General features: G+C 48.3%; 1 protein-coding gene across 1 annotated transcript; it reads right to left on the bottom strand.

The window, feature by feature from the left end:
- Window positions 1-12,375: 12,375 nt before the first annotated feature.
- Window positions 12,376-13,574, bottom strand: LOC135377240 (putative nuclease HARBI1). The gene is made up of 4 exons (XM_064609545.1): window positions 13,139-13,574; window positions 12,926-13,038; window positions 12,594-12,735; window positions 12,376-12,536 (listed from the first exon to the last, which is right to left on the bottom strand). The coding sequence occupies exons 1-4, from the start codon at window positions 13,572-13,574 to the stop codon at window positions 12,376-12,378; spliced, it is 852 nt and encodes a 283-aa protein (XP_064465615.1).
- Window positions 13,575-14,385: the final 811 nt, after the last annotated feature.

The raw sequence follows: 14,385 nt of genomic DNA, 5'->3' as shown, positions 1-14,385 counted from the left end.
TTGCGTAGCGCTTCCTAGCACACTGCAACCAAGTTCAACCACACAGCCAAAGCACGTATACCGACACAGCATATTCTCAACGACGAACAGCTGTCACATACTTGCGCACAATCACATGATGAGCACGTCCTTTCCTTGCCTATTACAGTCAAACATAGCATGATGTTGCTTCATGAATCCTAATCTCTTATCACTACAATGCAAATCTAACGGCGCTCGAACGTGTTCCACGAGTCAGAATTCACGACAACATTGCAGTTTCAAATCCAGTTGGCTGTTCGTAGACTGATGCCTGTGTGATGACCGACACCATCATGATATATGGATAAGACCGCGAACGACGAACGGACCTGCCCCCCCCCCCCTTCCCCCAGCGAAAGACACCGCCGACATTCTCACAGTTCACATTTCAAATGAGACCGCTGAGAGAGTATGCAGCACGCAGGCGAGGATGCGCGAGGTGCCGTCGTGGTGGTGGTGGTGAAAGGGCTCGACGTTGTCGGCCTCACAGAGGTGGGCAACGTCACGACTGACGCCCTGGAAGAATGTGCGTCCTGGGCCGTCTTCTAAGGGAACTGTGCCGACATATGTCTGAAAGCGTCTGAGGAAAACCCAGGAAAAGCCCCAGACAGCAGACCCCAGACACCAGTGGCGTTTTCAAATTCCGGCAACCAATCGGGATCTGCTTCCCACCAATGGAAAGGCAAGAACTCCTCTGCGCGCAGTAACACGGATTTTAACACATATTTTGCGAGAGTTGTGTGGGACTGGCGTCAGTTTTGTCGACCAGTGTGTAGAGCAGTCCTGTCCGTTCCTGTGCCCTAACTAAAAGACGGGAATCGGATAGCTACGCCAGCATACAGCGAACGTCGTGTAGTGTGTTCCGACTATCGACGCATACACAAAAATATTTATTTCGAAAAGAATTTCAAACCAGTACGTGTCCTAGGGCTCCATGATATGCAGAACGTATTTCCCAAATTTGAGACGGTAACTGCTAAAGAACCATAATTTTTGTGCAGCAACTGCATCACTTATTTCCGTGAGTGTGCCAAAGCCGCCGAGCCTGACTATGAAGTGGAGTCGTTGCCCAGCAGCTCGGAACATCCAAACTACCGGCAAAGCCCATATTATGTCACCGTCCTGAACGAAAGCGTAGCATCCACCAGCCTTAAAGGGGCTATGAAACGATTTTTGTCTTCGTTTCGTTCGAAAGAAGACATTTTTCTGAGTCCAGAACCGAAATTTTACTTTCGTCGCGCGGGCGGATTTCTCGGGAGCGAATTTAAACGGAGCGGCGAAGGGAGGACAGCTGGCGCCGCGCCGTGACGAGCTGCCGAGCGGAGACACAACGGGTAACTTGACGCGACCACGGCCGGCTCAGCAACACGTCATCGTGACGTGTTGCCGAGCCGAGGAATCCCGCCAGGAGCATGCGCCGTAGGATCCCGCGTATGCGTTCATCGGGAGTGGAAATCTCCATGACAGCAGCTTTCGCGCGATCGGCAGATTTCGGCAGTGGCGGCAGCCACAGCGCGAGCTCGCGGCATTACTTGCCATTGTGCAACACCGGTGACGTAACGGGGAACCGAAGAGCGGTCCGTACAGTTACACCATCGGCAGGGAAATATGCGCGGGAGAGGAGGAACGCGGAAGAGACATTTCCAGTGCGCGCTCCTCGCAGAGTGGAGCGACTTCGTCCGGAAAAATTTGTGGCATATTAGTTTCTCTGCGGGAAGAACAGTTTCCATCGAAAAAAGTATGGGGGTTCGGGAAATTTCATAGTCCCTTTAACGTATCACCATTTCAGCCTTCCGGCCAAGTGAAGTACAAGTCGTCGTACGCTAAAAGAAAGGCCGACGAGTCAGAAAAAGATTGCTCGAAAAAGACTCGACGCTGCGTCAGCCTAGCAGATGACGAGGAGGTCCCAGGGTGCCCCAATCAACCGTGACGAGGACGTCAATCAGTGGACTGCAAATGCTGGGATAGCATTCCTAAAAGCAGAGACCCTCCCAGAGAAGTGCCCCATCCTTACTCTCCTGCCATCATCGTATTCTAAGGGACACATAGCAAAGGTAATCCCAGAAGTCACGAAGTACTTAATTCTTAAGGCTAAGAAGCTTCAGTTATTTGGAAGTATGGTCCTGCCCTAAGCTGTACGAACCAAGAAACCAAGCATATGAGTGAGTGATTGCGGTTTTTCTGGCGCATGAGCGACTACGGCTATTATGCGCCAAGACAATGATAAAATGTTATCTATTTAAAAAGGGGAATAATTCAGATAAAATTTAGTTTAAAGGTACTTGATGCAACCAACATCGTTTAAAAAAATTGTATACACAATTAAAAGTAACCAGGGGCTCATCACCCAGCAAAAGTGCGGGATGGAAGGGAATGTTATATTTGTAAAAGACGGGAAAGTGGCGGCGACGGTGAGCTTCGTGCAGTGGGCACATTATCAGAATATGCATAACAGAAAGCGGTTCCTTGCAAGGCACACACTGGGGTGGATCCTCCTCCCGTAAAAGGAATCCGTGTGTCAGGTAGGTGTGGCCAATACGTAGCCGAGCTGACAGAATTTCGTGAAGCCGGTTACTGAAAGCATGTGTGGGCTTGCCTATGTCATGTTTGATTGTCATGTTGATTGTCATGTCATGATGATTAGATGGAGTTTATTAGTGTTCTGTGTGTTCCATTGTTTTTGCCATTCCTCATTAATCGCCTTTCGTATGACTGAGCGCAAGTCTTCAGCTGCCACTTCTGTAAATGCGAGGTCGCCGGACAGTGCCTCAACAGCGGCCTTGTCGGCTTGCTCGTTGCCACGTATACCTACGTGACTTGGCACCCATGCAGCAGAGTGTTAGAGAGAAACCTTTGTTTGTAATTTGGCTGAATAAATGCTGGGCCTGTTGCACAAGCGGATTCTCTTGTTTCTGTAAGCTACATATTGCTTGTAGACAGCTCAGGGAATCGGTGTACACGACTGACGTATCAATGTGAGAGTGTAACACATGATTAAAAGCAAGGATCACAGCGTATACCTCAGCACTGAAAATGGAAAAAGTATTTGGCAGACGGCGAGACACAGCAGACGTGCCTGTGACCATTGCACATGAAACCTTTGAGCCCGTTTTAGAACCATCCGTGTAAAGGGCGACATGATCCCCAAAACTGTCCTTTAATGGTAAGAACTCCTGCTGGAGTACAACTGTAGAAGTTTCTTGCTTTTTATATTTTAATAACGATGTGTTGTGTGTTGGTGGTGGTTGCCATGGGGGAAGCCTCCCACCACTTGCTACTAGAGTCACCCTGCCCTGGTCAGGGAAGCCGTAAGCTTCCATTTCCAGGGGCAGTCGCATACTAAAAGGAGGGATGACAGAAGGTCTGTTCAAAAACAGCTGCTGGAAACGGGTTTCTGTGGCACAGGCTAGGGCAGCGTGCTGCGGGTAAGATCTCATCTTCATTGCATATGTAGAGGCAAGGTAAAATCTCCGTTTTTCGAGCGACCATTCATTGCACTCTACATACAAGCTTTGAACTGGAGATGTTCGAAAAGCTCCCAACACCAGACGGAGACCCTGGTGGTGAACTGGGTCTAAAACCGCCAGAGCAGACCTCCGTGCAGAGCCATAAATCAAAGACCCGTAGTCAAGCTTTGAGCGAATGACGGAAATATAAATACGACGCAGGACTTCCCGGTCTGCACCCCAAGACCTGTGCGACAAGATCTTGAGTATATTTAAGGTCTTCATTGACTTGACTCTGAGATTTTGTAAGTGAGACACGAAATTGAGCTTTTGGTCAAAGATTGACACCAAGGAATTTGTGTTCAGGCATGACAGTAATATCCTGGCCATTCATTGAGTGTGGGCTCAGGAAACGCACCCCTCACTCTTGAAAATGGAACACAAACAGTTTTCTCAGGGGATAACTTGAAACCGTTTTTGGTGGACCAGTCTGAAAGTTTGTTTATGGTGAGCTGGAGCTGTCTCTCACACCTAGAAACGCTTGTGGAAGAACAGGATATTTGAATGTCATCCACATATAAGGAGTACGTGACAGACGGTGGAATTGCATGGACGACAGAGTTCATCTTTACAATAAAGAGTGTTACGCTTAGAACAGACCCCTGCGGGACTCCATTCTCTTGTGTGAACAGGCGGGACTGTACAGTTCCCAGCTGCACCCTAAATGTTCTCCCCTGAAGAAAGTTTGCAACGCAACGGAAGAGACAACCACGTATCCCAAAAGAGTGTAGGTCACGAAGGATGCCATACCGCCAGGCGGTATCGTACGCCTTTTCGAGGTCGAAAAAGATGGATACACAATGATGCCGTCTGGCAAAAGCCTCCCTAATAACCGTCTCCAAACGCAATAGCTGGTCCGTTGTTGACCATGCAGTTCTAAAGCCACACTGATATCGGTCTAGGCATTCATTTTCTTCAAGGTAGTACATAAGACTGCAGTTCACCATACGTTCAAAAGTTTTTCCTAAGCAACTGGTAAGGGCAATAGGCCTGTAACTGCTTGGACTGGAAGGACTTTTCCCTGGTTTTAGTAGTGGAATGATGATCGCCTCCTTCCAGCGGGACGGGAGGCGGCCCTCATTCCAGACAGAGTTAAAGAAGCATAGAAGAGTTTCTAACGATGAAGGTGTTAAATGCTGCAGCATAGAGTACGTGATGCGATCTGGCCCTGGAGCTGTCTGTTTTGAAATGCTCAGTGCTCTTAAAAGTTCTGTTGTGTTAAAAGGCCTATTGTAAGCGTAGTTGTCGCCAGAACCACATGACAGGGTGCACTTCTCGGCAAATCCTTGATCTTCAAGCACTCCCGTGTGTAATGAGCGGAAGAGGAAACGTTTTGGAAGTGTTCGCCTAAGGCGTCAGCTTGGTCTTCAATGCTCTGACACGTGCTTCCATTTATTTGCAGAAGTGGAACAGAGAAGCTCCTGTAGTCGCCTCTGATTTTTTTCAATCTGTCCCATACAAATTTGGATGGAGTGCTACTATTTAAGGTGGATACGAAATTTTCCCAAGATTGCCGTTTCGCTTGTTGCCGTGTCCACCTTGCTTTCGCACGGGCTCTTTTAAAAGCGAGTAAGTTTGCTGGGGTTGGGTATCGTCGGAACATACCCCATGCACAGTTCTGCTCCCGTCTGGTGTTCGCACAGTCACTCGTCCACCAGGGCTTGCAGCGTCTAGGGAGACGACCTGAAGATTGCGGAATGGATTTAGTGGCTGCGTTGATAACTGTCTGTAATAATGTCATTTGCTTCATTAATGCCTAGTCCATGAAGTGATTCTGTTGACAGAATGGCTTCTTGTTTAAAGGAGCCCCAATCGGCAAGTTGTGTTTTCCAACGGAGTGGTCGGGTAGTGAGGGTAGCTGCCAGTTGATTGGGTTTTAATACAAGAGGGAAGTGGTCGCTACTGTAAGGACTGTCGGCAACTGTCCACGAAATGTCTTGGAATACAGATGGACTACATAGTGAAATGTCAATGGCTGAGAAAGTCTGTGAAGCCGAATTGACATGTGTTGCACTCCCTGTGTTGAGAAGGCAGATTGGCAAAGATGTTAGCATTTTCTCTAACATCCTACCTCGTGTGTCAACTTTTGAGCAACCCCACAGAGGATGGTGTGCATTAAGATCTCCAAGCAGCAGGAAAGGCTGTGGCAGCTGTCTGAGAAGGTCTTCAAGTTGTTTTTCTTCAACCTTAGCTGATGGTGGTAGGTACAGAGAACACACCGTCATCACACGGTCAGTGCAAATCTGCACTGCAACGGCCTCAAGATTTGTAGAAAGTTGGGCATCTCTCGTGGGAAGTGCTCTCGCCGTGAGGATGACCACACCTCCAGAAGCACGTGCAGCGTCCGTTCGGTCTTTTCTGTATACGTTCCACCGTCGGAGTTGGCATGGAGGTTCAAAGTTCAGGTTCGTTTCTTGAAGACAGAAACCGACAGCACTGTGTCTGTCTGATATATAATCGATGTCATCAAGGTTCCCGAGAAGACCACGACAGTTCCACTGAATGATACTCTTGCAACTGGAACTCATTAGGAGTAAGCAGAGGAACGGGATCAGCACGGACTGAAATGCAACCTGAAAACGTGAAGAACCCGTGAAATGTGGGAACATGAATGTGGAAAATCAAGGAGCCTGTATCCTTGGTGGAGGAACCTTTTGCTGCTCTTGGCCTTTCAGACCCCGTCATCTGCCAGTGCTTTTCTTTCTCTGCTCTTTGCCCAAGGACGAAGTAGTACTTGCAAGACTCGATGACGACTTCTGCGATAAGTAGTCTTCATCATCGACATCCATGTCTTGACTTGTACTTTGGGACGGGCCGTGGCAATCCCGTCCCAAACGGAGGGAGATGCAACAACCTCCTTTGAGGTTGTGGCGGCCTCTCCCTGGTTGATTGGCTGTGTGGCCACTGGAGGAAGCACCTCTGTGACTCTCTCTTTGAGTTGGGGAGTGTGGTGTGGAGGTCCAGAGGTCTAGGTCTCCACTGAAACTCTGAGTGGTGCCACTCCCCTGCGCACCACATCAGAGAAAGTTCCTTTCTTCTGGAACTGTAACTGGGCTCTCGCCGCTCGGTATGTGACGTTTTGTTCAACCTTTATCTTGAGAACCTGTTTCTCCTCCTGCCAGAAAGGACAGGATCTCGAGTACGCGGGGTGGTTACCTTCACAGTTAGTTCAACGGATATCATTTGAGCATGTCTCTGACGAGTGGTCTTTGCCAGCACACCAGCACAGACAGCCTGTCCACGGCACACCTGCGAACCGTGGCCAAACTTCTGGCACTTGTAGCAGCGTCTTGGATTGGGGATATATGCCCTCATATGACAATTTAGATAGCCAGCTTTGATTGTTGATGGAAGACTGTGGAGCTTGAAAGACAGGACTACATGTTTCGTGGGAATCTCTTTCCCATCTCTGCGCATCACGATTCGTTTTGCCGAGACTACAACCTCGTCAGCCAGCCCTTCCTCAAGTTCGGAGTCTGTGCACTCAAATAGTTCGCTCTCAGATAGTTCCTCTTACGATGTTCAAAGTGCAGTGAGAGCTAACGGTTACAGCTGTTTCTCCGATGTGGGTGAGGGAGTACAATGCACTGCTTTGTTTTCGGTTCTCCACTTGGACTTGAATGTCACCACTGCTCAGCTTCTTGGCGCTGTAGTTCTTGCCAACTACACTTTCCAATGCTTTAGCAACTGCAAATGGTGACATTTTCGAAAGCGGTTTTGTTTCGTCTTTGGAGTGTACTACGAGAAACTTTGCATACCATGGTTCAGGTTCGGGTCTGTATAGGAATGTATTCTTTTGCTCGATGCGGGACCTTTTCAGGCTCCGATCATTGGGTGATAAGGAATTAGAAGCCATACATGGAATGGAACTATTCGGTGTAAAAGTCCTGCCGCCCACCACGGAGCCCAACCAAAGGACTGCGCTTAGCGCCATAGCAGGTACGTTCACACTATACCCACGTGCAGCTTCTGGAACCGCTACAACGTCGCCTTGTTCTGTATCGAACCCAAGATAATACAGAAGATGTGGCGAACCCTCCCTGATGTGTTTGGGGGAACACACATGCGCGACTACATCACATGCTGTTAGAACAATTCGTCAGAGAATTCAAGTGTTACCTACCATAAGTTGCCAAAAAAACAAGCCGTGCGAAGCTATTGCTTCACAGCGATTGATTGCCGGGCGGACCGAGTTCCATTCCAAGGATTTCGTCCACGAATGTTATCATAGGTTACGCGCGACTCCAGAGAAAATTTGGAATCTCGGCACCAAATCGTCTGAAGTGAGATGCCCGACACACAAATTCTGAACGTGTCGCGGAAGATCAAGGCAAAAAACCAGAACCAAAGGTAAGTCGAGGTTCAAGTTCACGTTGATGGAGAAATATAGCTCCTAAAGCGGAACAGATATAAAAATAGGAAGCTTCATGAATCGATTGTGCAGCTGTCCTACTTCCACTGATATAGCCACGATTAACAACACAACTGTATTGATAATCTAACTTGTGAGCTACCACAGGTGTACGCTTTATGCGGAAATGAAGCAGGATCCCGTTTGCATCTTGTGCATGAAGCAATTGCTGACACGTTAGTTGCAGTTTAGCTGCCACCAACAGGTATGACAATGTGATGTTATAATTTGTGTATTCACCTATATTCCACTTTTCATGGGCGCTTTCATGTAGACATCTTGGCACCACTCTTAAATCTGCCCTCAACATTACAACATCTGCTTTTATGGGGGGAAAGAAAGCTCGCCATCCCAATTAACTGCTATCTCCCAGTTCAAGCACTTTTGCTGTCCAAACACTGGTTCTTGTGGACGGGCTGGTACAACTTCACTGTCTAATATAGAAGGTACGTTACATTAGTTCAGTTAATTTGCCTTTTGCACATTTTCGCTACTATTGGATGGATTACTGTTGGAGCTACAATCCTTTCTGACACGCAGAAGCTGATGTCTGCAATGACGTTCCAGAATTTTCACTGTCATCGACGTTCATTGAGGAAGGTGCTTTTACTGTGAATGGTTCATTGAAGACTAGCCCAAAATACATGTTAGCATTGTCTGCTCTTATTAATTCACTGTCTGTGTTCTGAAAGCTAAGAGAAATGGCAACTATTTATTTGCCACAACTTCACACTGGATAGTGGTACTGGATTGACATGTAAGCTAAAAATACCTGTATTCTACAATATTTGTGTTGCACTTGGTGCATTACCGTAGTAAGCAATGCCACATTCATTATATTTGGCAGTGGGCCTACTGTACAAATACGGTGTGCATACTGCATACATGCTGTCCACTAGACAAAAATACCTGAGCAGTGTTGTGTAGTCTTTTTATCACAAGTGCATAATCTTACTAGAAAAAGCATTATAGTACGTAGAAGAGCAATGTGCAAGTATCCGGCGATAGAGATTCACAACAGAAAGAAGACTGTTGAGAGCACCTACATTTTAATCAGACGAGACTTTCGTGCAGAAGGCTGCACTTCTTCAGGTCGAACATCAAGTTACAAAATTTCAGAATATATAAGACATGGGGCCCTATCCTGGTCAAAAGTAATCGACCTCGATTACTTTACGTCACGAGCTCTAAGGTGGGGCCAGGTGGGGCTACAATAAAATACTCCGCCCTTAAGGCCCGCCCATTTCTAGGGAAATTTATCCCTAGTTTTCCCTAGCAGCATCCGTGAATACGTGGATATGATCTGGGATTTGCGGAGGCGCTATGTACCGGATTGGAATATATTGTATGTTGAAAAAGAATAGGGATCATGTCTCAAATATAAAGCACAGCGCAACAATTTAAACACTTACAACTTTAATAGTAAAACGCGAATGATCCGTTCACGCCAAAAGGTTGCTTGAACATTCTCGCCGCCGCCGCCGCCATGCCGCCCAGGTAAACGTGACCATTTCGGCCCCGAAACCGAAACTGAATGCATGGTCTCCAACGTTCGTTGCCGCGTAGTCCTTAAATGGTGTTTTCGTTTCTCGCATGCTAGTAAAAGTTCGTGTTTGTGAGCGCGTGTTTGTCATGGTTTACACCACTTCTGTTACCCCATACAGTCTGTTAACATATTTATTCACCGATTTTGCAATGTGCCTACATAATATGACGCTACCAATGTGCATGCCAACACAGCACGGCGGCGAACCTTGCGAAAGGGGTTAGCTCGTCATACAGCTAAATATTTATGTGGCCGTGATGTAGTGGAGTTAACGAGGGCTCTCCAGAGTCATATATGAGTCATAAATATATATAAACGAATGCGGTTGACCACGAAAAATAAAGGTATTCAGTAAGATTCAGAAGTAGGGACAATGCTTCTATAGGACGAGGAATAAAAGAGGAACTTTATTAAAAACTAAAAGGAGGTATTCGACGTTTCGACAGCATATATATATATATATATATATATATATAATACAATACAGGAAATACGCGTCTTCGAAGATGCGCAATGAACGAAATAAAGAAAAGAAAAAGAAGGTGTGCCTTAAAAATTTTTTTGCGGACGGTCTATCGAATGGATATTTGTTCTGAAAACGGCTTTGGTATCAGGATGATCAGGATGATGAGGAGGAAGAGATCAGATGTTCTCATTGGAACAACTTCGTATGTTTTATAATGAAAAAGTTAGAAAATTAATTATCGCTAATTAACTAAGAATGGCCGAAAAAAATCTTTTTTTTGATAGACCACACAACTGGCAACTGGCAAACACGTACATTTGGCTCCATTTGTGTCCAGCACTCCGGGTTTTTTTTAGCCACTGGTCCTTTTTCGGTGAGACACCCTGTATATGGTTTGTAACCCATGGAGCATTTTATGCAGATCTTAAGTACTCCAGCACAAAATATATGTTAAGTGTGTTCTGTACCTGAGGGTAAGCGCGAATAATGTACAATTATCTGCGCAAGACAGAGCTACAATAGGGCATTGAAGGGTATATTTACAACGAATTCCGGGAGGACTGTTTATATGCTCTGGTGGACAGCGCGTTTGCAACGTCGGCAACAATGAACTTGTGCCTTCGTTCCATTTTCCTTTCCACTAATGGCGAGCAAAGGCGCACCACCTGGAGCTGCGGCCACGAGGCCCCGTGTCCGTGGTCCGCAAGTGTCTCAGGACGCATGGAGGCGCTTATCTCATACATGGAAGCCAACAGGCACTTGGCAAATCCCGCGGACGATATGTCCGGTCATCCGCGTGGCGGTGGGGGCCTGGAGGCCGAGTGGCGAGCCTTGGCTGACACTCTCAACCAGGGTCAGTCATACCGCCGCACGCCGCAGCAGTGGCGGACGGTGTGGCTTAATAAGCGCCGCACCATCAAACTCAAGTACTCAACTTGGAAGGCGGCGTGCACCAGGACCGGCAACGTGAGGACGTTTGAGGACGCCGTTGGCGAGTTCAACGACGTTGATGCGCGTGCTCTACAGCTCCTGGGGGCTTGCAGAGTGGAGAGCTTTTCGTCCAACCGACGTCTCTCCAGCGGCCTCGTAAGTGACGTTTTGTAGCGGTGTGTATTTGATGGTTTTCGTCGACGCGATATTTTTTGTAATGACATGTGTTACCGCAACCAGTGCAGGCGTCCCGAGCCTGACCCGGCACAGCCCAGCACGTCCTCAGCGCCACGTACGTCGTCGGAGCCGCGTCCGAGTACGTCTTCTTCGTCGGCGCCCAGTGCTTCTGCCGTACATATGGATGAAGTGGAGGATGTCGAGTCGGACGAGGAGGACTGGTCCCTTCCATCAGTGGAACCTCCCCGACACAGCTCGACAGGTGACAGTATTTTGAGGATCTTCCACGTCCTTTTTATTCTGACTATAGGAAACAAACACACACACTCTACTGAATGGTGTAGGACATTTTTTAACGTGAGCCATTCTTTTCGCAGCCTCCCCTGACAGCCCACCGCGTCCCCAGCCTAGTCGACTGCACGCCCGCATTGACGAGTTGATGGCTGGGGCCGCGCAGCACACCCGCACAATGGACCGTGTCTTAGAGGTCCTCGACAGCATTGGGACTGCAGTTACTGCTTCCTTACGGCAACAGGAGGTCCATCAGCAGCAGGTAATCATTTGCATCGCAATGCGTAATGATGTGTGTTTTTTTTTGTGTGTGTGTGTGTATCGCCGGCTGCACGCCCGGATTGATGAATTAATTAATGGCTGCGGTCGCCTAGCATACGCAGGTCATGGAGAGGGTAGCGGCGGGCCTGGACAACGTCGCGGCGGCTATCACCGCCTCTGTACGCCAGCAAGAGGCTCACCAGCAACGGGTAATCATTTGCATCACATACGTTATGACGTGTCTTGGGTATCCTCTAACACTGTATCACATGGTTAAAGAACGAAGCCATGTTCCGGGCCTTCCTGGCTGCCCTGGCTAGGGAAGCGACGCCACGCCAGGGACCATAATTACGCATTACGGCGATGGTCCTATGGCGTCCTATGCTGGCCGATCGAGTAGCATGGAAATACACCGGCAAAGCAGCACCACCTGAGCGAGAACGAGACACGTTAATTTAAAAGACCAAAGCAAGAGGAGAAAACCAACCTCACAAAGTGACAGAGACGCGGCCAGCGCTGCTTACGCTCGCCGCAGGTCATCAATTAACTGTGCTCGAACCGCAGCACCTGCCTCATAAGTGTCTGTTTCGCGAGGGGGCACAGGATGGCTAGTGGAATCCTCGCTCGCCTCGCCGTCTTCGAGGTCATCTTCACCTTGGGCATCAGCGGGGGGCGCGCGCCAGTGCATGCAGATGTTATGAAGCACTGCGCAAGCCACCACAATGTTGGATGCCCTATGGGGGCTGTAGTGTAGACCCCTGTAGCGCTACAGACACCGGAACCTAGCCTTAAGGAGGCCGATGCACCTTTCCACTGTGCTGCGTGCACGTCGGTGTCGACTGCCGTACCGCGCTTCGGGTGTCGACGGCTCCTGTTCGCCTGGCAAAGGAGTCAAGAGCCAGGGCTCCAAGGGATAACCACTGTCACCTAAGCAAAATGAGGAATATCATGTTCCGGTCCCATCGAACTTGCAGTAGAGCCTACCCAACAGATACTTGCGCACGTTAGATGAATGGGTGCTGCGGAGCTCCTCTCGCAGCTCGCTGTGCCGCCAAACGTAGGTATCGTGCGTCCCCCCGGAGAAGGAGCAGTCTAGAGATGTGATTGTCATCGACGAATCACACACCTAAAACACATGATGACACTGCTTGTGAAACATCTTCCACTGCCACGCGTAATCAGGTCATTCTCACACGAGAGCCATATTTTGTAGGTGAAACAGCACCACATAACAATGGGTCTTCTACTTAGACTCAAGAAGCTGCTTAAAACGTGCAAACACTTCATTGCAAAGGAGGTAGAGGATGAATACTTACGACCATCGCGTTCAGTGCAAAGTACTGCTTTCTGCAGAAGAACGCGCTCTTCTGATATTGTCCACTGCTTTCGGAGGGAGCAGTGACGCAGACGAGTGTGCCGTCAATGCAGCCTGCGTAGCAAATTATGTGCTCTGTTAATCAATATGTTACATGGGTACATTTGTTGAGAGATCATCCATAACCCATTAACTAACTTTACGAAGCACTCACCAATTACGCCGGGCAACTTCCACTTCCTCTGGAAACCAGCCATTGCCGCGTGCACCTCTGCAGAGCTTAGGGGGAATTTAATCCACAGAGGTGCAAGGCGAAGCACGATGGCATTCGTCACTCTAAACAGCACCCTGCTGACTGTGCTCTGGGAGACGGACAGATCGCGGTCAGTAGCAACCATCCCCTGAAAGCTGCCCGTTGCATAAAAGCGAAGGGCAATCAGTATCTGCTCCGCAACTGTCAACGTCCTCCTTGTCGCCCTTCTAGGTTGCAACGCGGGCCTAAGCTGGTGGCAGAGCCAGCGGACGAGTTCCTTCGTCAACCTATATTTGTTGAGGAAAACTTGGTCACTTTCCTCGAAAGCATCCGCGCGCTCCCGGAATGTCCGTTCAGCGTCGTGCTCCAGGAGAACTCCCGGCAACGCGTATTGCATTGCAAATAGCGAGAGAAAAAAAATAAAAAAAAGATAAAATACAATAAAAAGTTTCAAAAAAGTGGAAATGTACAATTAAAATAGTTTCACTCAATATACACGTTGAAAAAGTCACAAACACACAACACAAATAAAACTCGGACGGCACAACGTAGAGAAAATCACTAAGGAATGGAGCGCAGAGGAGTATTCAACTGGGAGCAGCAGAAAAGTGATGTAGAGGGTCGCGTTTCAGCAGAACTAGCACACGATGTTCGGGATACGCCCCGCAGGTAAAGCAACCCCGTTATCGCCACGAACCAAGGAATTACGTTGCCGATATTTTTCCCCACTCCTCCAGCCACCTTCACATATTACTTATCTTTTTCTTTTCCAACGTGCACCTGTATCTGTGCGCTGACAGTGCGATTGATAAGCACACGTCGCCTGCACGACTTGGGTACAACATGTGGGTGGACATGCGCGTTTTGACGCTGAGTTTGCGTCCGGACCGCGAACTATGCATGGCGTGGAACGCAACCGATGCTCATATATTGCAATGTACACGTCCAGTTGTCATCAGTGGCGGACGTGCATGAGTACATAGGGCTCTGTACCAATATGTCACTGTTTTAAATATTTCACACGCGAAAACAACTGTATACTTTGTTGATATACTTTATTTTTTGTGGCATATGGTATTCCGTGCAAGAATTTGACATAACAACCACATTTGCAAAATTTTACAAGAGCACATATCTTGGGGGCTTACGACCCCTTGGCTCTCCCCCACCCCCAAGTCCGTTCTTGAACAGTGGCAACCGCCTTGCAG

Source organism: Ornithodoros turicata, chromosome 1 (genome assembly GCF_037126465.1).
Source record: "Ornithodoros turicata isolate Travis chromosome 1, ASM3712646v1, whole genome shotgun sequence".
NCBI classification, from domain to species: Eukaryota; Metazoa; Arthropoda; class Arachnida; order Ixodida; family Argasidae; genus Ornithodoros; species Ornithodoros turicata.
The sequence above is the reverse complement of the archived record's forward strand: the minus strand, read 5'-3'. Positions and strand labels throughout refer to the sequence as shown.

What these genes read in the sequence shown, in the direction of transcription:
- LOC135377240 (XM_064609545.1), bottom strand. Translation starts at nt 13,574, where the DNA reads ATGCAATACGCGTTGCCGGGAGTTCTCCTGGAGCACGACGCTGAACGG. An exon ending in GAAGTTGCCCGGCGTAATTG is followed by an intron (nt 13,039 to 13,138) that starts GTGAGTGCTTCG and finishes TTTGCTACGCAG; the next exon opens with GCTGCATTGACGGCACACTC. An exon ending in TTGCACTGAACGCGATGGTC is followed by an intron (nt 12,736 to 12,925) that starts GTAAGTATTCAT and finishes CATGTGTTTTAG; the next exon opens with GTGTGTGATTCGTCGATGAC.